Raw genomic sequence first — 6092 nt, forward strand, 5'->3', positions numbered from 1 at the left:
GCAAATCTATCCTTTCAAACACGTAATGTTCTCGAACACGTGTAACCGTCTGTTTCATAAAACAATATTAGTGAATGCCTACCAGATACTAGCGCATCATTTTAGTGTAATAATCAGACCCTGTTAAATGAACATGTTGCCTTGGACCGATCGAGTTGGTCTTTGAAAAGCGTTTGTAACCGTTTGTTATAAAATGCATATGGTAAGAAAGATGTTTTAGAAGTAGAATACAATGATCCACACACATTTGCCTCGAAAGTGCGTGGTTTTCCTTTAACTTTGCGAACTAACACGGTCGGCCATTTATGGGAGTCAAACATTTATGGGAGTCGAAAATTTGAGTAATACTTGTGTGGATCATTATACTCTACTTTTAAAATATCTTTCTAATCATTAGCATTTTCAAAGACCAATTCGACCGATCCAAGGCAATGTGTTCCTTTAACACGGGTCCTCATGCAAATAGATATAAAATAAGTTTGCGGTGTTTCAAACTGAAGAATTTGTGGCCTGTTTAATTTGAAATACTAAGCGGCCATCTTGGAAAAAAATATAAATAATAAATAAAAAGGCCATCATCCTCCTGTTTTTTTGAAAAATAAGGACGATCAACTGGTATTCTTTTGTTGACCTAAAATAGTTGTTACTTTTAATAATGCATAAAGACTACACCGAAATTTGGTCTGACATAGCCAGGTTATCCGCCTGGTTATGTGCCCGTCGAAGCTGTGAAGGTAAGGGTGAGAGTTGAATCAAACTAAATTGTTGCATCTCCGGACCTTTCGACTTGGAATTCCTAAAACAACGGAGCCTAGAAACTAAACGGCAAATCATCTGCTTAAAGTTTGTCTGAAATTCTCTGTATTTTAAGGCGTATATGATTGGATTGACACACATATTACATAATACTAAAATGACAGTAACTCGATGGAGTGAGCCGTTAAAGTCCAATGGTCCGCCGAGGTTATACACCAGGTATTCTAACTCAGTGGGTGTCCAGCAGATAACGTAGGTTGCAAATACAATACAAAGTGTCTTGGCAACATTTCTTTTGGCTTTCGAAAACATGTAAATCCGAGCATTGGTTGATGCGTGTGAAGGTGGTATTCTAGTCTGCCTACCTAGACGCAGTGTGCTACTTGCACTACTGCTTGGTATCTCAGTTAGCACTGCGCCCATAGTATATGCACGTGTGTCATTCAAAGTTGAAACACGACAGCGTTTGTTCAGTCTGGAGATGATACTAGCATAAGCAAATGTCATCAGCACAAGCGGAATTAGGTACTCGACGAAAAAGGTCAAAATGCCGAAGAATGTCTGCGCTGTTCCGTCGATCCATTGTGGTTCACACTTTCCATCTACTGCCGTGGATACAACCGCCCAGTAGGCTTGATAGCCCATGCTGATTAACCAAGCCATCAACATGGATAGCTTAGCATTCTTGCGAGTGAGATGATTGCGATGAAACACTGGATGAGCGATTGATAAGTAGCGTTCCAAAGAAACCAATAGCAGATTTAAGGTAGATGTCATGACAATCACCCAGAGAAGGTATTCCGAATACCAAAGTCTACACGTGATATCTGCTATACTACTACTCAGTAATGGTCTCCATTTGTCAAGGCGAATCGAAATAAAAACGATGGAGCTAACCAAGTCAATAAACGACTGGTGAAAGATGAACAAATTAGTCAAGGTACGAATCAACTTCTGGTTCATCAGAAATACCATTATGACAACACTGTTACCAAGGATACCTAGTAAACCAATAACTACACTTGTACTAATTATAGCTATGTGATCATTGTTATGGAAACTGGTACCCAGTGTATCGATGCCAGGGTTCAATGGTGTCAGAGAAGAAGAGTTATGCACCATACGCTGGATGGGTTGTTCCATTGTGATTCTAGAATTTGACAACCAGGCGACGACTGTTAGCTGCAACCTACCACAAGTAAATATAAACATAGTTGTCAGTTATTACCTAGTAGCACAACATTTGTTAAATTCAAACTGAACAAAAATATAATCGACTTTCAGAAGCGAAAAACGTAAACAAAGAAAACAAGGAAAAGAAAAGTTTGCACAAACATTTGTTTTCGTTATTATCGTTTGCAGCAAAGACACCAAATGGACAACATTATTAAAAATGAATAGTAACTCTTTGCAGATCTTGTGGGAATATTTCTTCATCATTGACACGACGATTCTTGCTTGAACTATATTTATACCTTAACAATTAACAATGAAATACCTGGTTACTGCTTTTTCAAATTGTAGTCTTTAGTCATAGGTGCACGCGGCACCCGCAGATGTCAAGCACGAACCCCCGATATCACGCACGAAAAAAGACCACGCGCCTTTAGCAACTCGTTTTGGGGCCTTATGTTTTTCTTTACTTTTTGCCTCAGATTTTGGTTGGAGAAATGTAATGCATACTGCATGAGCGTGATGAGTAGTGGCCAATAAGAAGATACAATTACCATAGATTACACGCCGCCTGCATGCCCCATATGGTGCACTAAAAAGTCACGTGCTGAGGGCAACACACAGAAGGTGGATAATTTATATGAATAACTGATTAGAAAAACGAGTAATCAAATTGTGTATGCGTATGATTGATTGTGGCTGTGGTTGTGCAATCATCGAATTATTCTGGTTTTATTGTGCAGAAAAGATGTAGTCTAATCAATCTAAGCAAAAGAATGTTTATTGGATTCTTATTTTTTTTATTATGGCGTTATCGTTTTTGCCTCCTTTAAAAAGGCACTTGACAAGACTGATAATTAGTAGTTGTTAGCATAAAAACTACTTGGTCAGGAGCAATGGATAGGTAACAACATTGTGAGAAACGGCTCCCTCTGAATTAACATAGTTTTAAGAAAGCAGGTAATTTGTCTCTAAAATATTTGAATTTAATTCGAGACTTCAGCTGAGGTCTCGAATTCAAGGCATCTGAAAGCACACAACTTTTGCGACAAGGGTTTTTTCTTCCAATATTTTCTCGCAACTTCGACGACCAACTGAGTTCAAATTTTCACACGTTTTGTATGTTATATGCATATATGCTGAGAGATAACCCAAGCGAGAAGACTGGTCCTTGACAATTTACCAATGGTTTCAAGTGCCTTTCACAAAGAAAAGCCTCAAACGTAGCGTATAGTTGATTTTAATATATGTACATTAGTTGGTCTTCTACTTCAAACACGTACATAGAGCCTTAAAGACAGTGGACACTATTGGTAATTGTCAAAGATTAGTCTTCAAAGTTGGTGTATCTCAACATAACATAACAAACCTGTGAAAATTTGAGCTCAATCGGTCGTCGAATTTGCGAGATAATAATGAAAGAAACGAAGTTGTGTGCTTTCTGATGCTTGATTTCGAGACTTCAAATTCTAAACTTGAGGTATCGAAATCAAATTTGTGGAAAATTACTTCTTTCTCGAAAACTACGTCACTTCAGAGGGAGCTGTTTCTCACAATGTTTTGTACTCTCAACCTCTCCCCATTACTTGTAATCAAGAAAGGTTTTATGATGGTAATTATTTTGAGTAATTACCGATAGTGTCCATACTGCCTGTAAAGAAGCTTCTACTAGCATTTTTAAAGTCGTCAAATTCGACACAGAACTGTTTCGGCATGTAGTTAAAGTTGCATGTGGCGTTCTCAATGCGAGACTGTGAGTCAGTGTGCGCAAGAGAACCCTTTACACCTTGGGGGGAAAAATACCGAAGAGGCGACAAATAGGTTAATGTGCTTCTGCTTAGATTGTTGGACCATAAATTGGGCTATCAACTCGATGACATTTGTTTACATTGTATTGTTGAATTATGTGGCATCCATTTTTTTTTTAAATAATAATAATACTATAAAAAGGCAAAGTATACTTTTGATTTTCGGAACCGTTCCATTGATTTTAATCCTTATAAATGTATTTGCCCTTCGTATACAAAAACACTTACTTATGAAAATGTGGTTGCATTTTTCGCCGAAATTTTAAATAGGGAGATACAATCTTAAATCTTAATATTTGTTACACAATAGGGTTTAAGGCGTAACGCAGTAAACCGATTTAACACCTGGAAATATACATACATGTTACAGTCGGGGCTAAGCAAGTGTGATTGTCAGGGTGCATTCAGACGTGTTTCCATTGTTCTGTTCAACCAACCAGAGCAAGGCATTTCGGGGAAAGGGTGCTTGTCTTTCTGGGAACCGTCATTGAATAATCTGCCACCAAGGAGTTAAGATAGATTGTATAGTTTCGCAAAGTTCCCTCCCTCCCTCCCTCCCCGGGGTTTAATGGAAGGGTCAGGGTAGTTTATTAGTTGACTAATAATCTTACAACTTACACTTAACTAAATTAAGGCGGTAAGTTTTTCCTATAAACAAGCTAATAGGCATGGAAGCCTGTGAGGAAAGTGGTAAATTAATTTATGTGAATTGACATGTATAAATATGGTGGTAATACAATGATGTGATTGTATATAAAGAAGTAAATTAATTTGGTACCTTCTTGGCCACTCGCTGGAAGTGGGAACCTCATTGACCCGGAGTTTTCTCCAGTCAATGAGTGTATTTATAATTATAATAATTGTAAATGGTCTGGTACCTTCTTTGGCAAATCGCTGAGAAGTGGGAACCTTTGCGGATTGGAAATTTACCGTTCGCAAAGTGAGGAAGTGGGAACCTTTGCGGATTGGTCGCAAAGTGTATTTATAATTGGAATTGGTATACTTCTTTATGGGTGGATATCACTGAATGGAATTAAATAAAGGGAAATCCCTTATTATTAATTGGCGTTTTACCACTAAATTCAGAGTACGGAATAAATTAACTCCTGGCAGAGTTCACTACAACAACAAAGCCTTGCGTCTGTGTATATATTTATCAGGTGGTAAACGCATTATTTACAAGTGAAAAGTCTGTCGAACCATCGAACGCTGTTTGTAGGCTAAAACCAAACGTTTGTATTGCCATTAATTTTAAGGGTGATAACCAAACTTATACATTATATTGAAGCCAAGAAGTGAACAAAATACCCGCTCAAACTCGTTGAAATTCCCCAACCTTCATGAAAAAAAAAACAGATTCGAAACACTATACCGAGAAAAACAAAATAACTCTTACCTCACAATAACTTCCGAAGATAACGAAATCTGATTACTGCATCGTCAATGATAAACATTCTTGCCTAGGAGCATTGTGTACATGGAACCGGAATAATATGACAGGTACGAACTGTAATGCGTATCTTTATTCATACCATGCTATTTGAATTGCTTCACATAATGTTGTTAACATAATGCAGATTGCAGTAACGCCCAGCAGTGACTGACCGAAGTCACGACGACCGTTTAAGTTTAGTCAACATTCAGTGAATTTCCCTTGTATCTCTACTAGACGCCACTTACCGTTATGGTAAGAGCCGTCTTGTTTTCACGTGAACCTGTCGCTTCATAAATAGCTGTAATCAATGATAGAACACGTACCAGGACTTCCAGGACATCTAGATTCGCCCACTCTTATAAACTGCGTCGTATAAGTGTTCATGCGTTTTGCACGTACGTAAAACGTTCATTAAGCTCCTGGCCAATAAAAAGGTCTGCTTTGAAGACTCCATCCCAAGCCCCTCCCTCTACGACTGTCCACATCCTTATAAATCCCACAACGAGCCCCGGTTTTTCATTGTTCGTTTCTTTCACCCGCTTGGTTCGTAAGGAATGCCGTCGAGAATACAACGCAAACACTATACTCTTATACTAAAGGAGTATTCCAATCCCAAACCCACATCCCCAGTCGTTACGACTCTAATTCAGCCACCAGCAGTGGTGCAAAGTCTTTAAACCCCGTTGGAGAACCCGTTGAATGGCTGCATTATATAAAGTATACTTGTTTAACACGTTTCTGGTTTATTTTCAAGACAATCCATTATCTTGATCATCTATAGAAGACACATCTCTAATTGTTCTGATATAGTGTTATTGTAAACAATGGGAAGGTTAAGCGAAAATAGTAGTTGTTCTTTTTGGGGGAAGGGTCGGTTAATTAGGAGTCCGATCCCAAAACATGATATTGTGATCCATATT

The 6092-nt window shown here is 38.2% G+C and overlaps 1 protein-coding gene across 1 annotated transcript; it reads right to left on the reverse strand.

Moving 5' to 3' along the window:
* Positions 1–666: 666 nt before the first annotated feature.
* Positions 667–5217, reverse strand: LOC117305420 (5-hydroxytryptamine receptor 2A-like). The gene is made up of 2 exons (XM_033790290.1): positions 5134–5217; positions 667–1945 (listed from the first exon to the last, which is right to left on the reverse strand). The coding sequence occupies exon 2, from the start codon at positions 1897–1899 to the stop codon at positions 667–669; it is 1233 nt and encodes a 410-aa protein (XP_033646181.1). The 5' UTR covers positions 1900–1945; positions 5134–5217.
* Positions 5218–6092: the final 875 nt, after the last annotated feature.

Source organism: Asterias rubens, chromosome 22, assembly GCF_902459465.1.
Source record: "Asterias rubens chromosome 22, eAstRub1.3, whole genome shotgun sequence".
NCBI lineage: Eukaryota > Metazoa > Echinodermata > Asteroidea > Forcipulatida > Asteriidae > Asterias > Asterias rubens.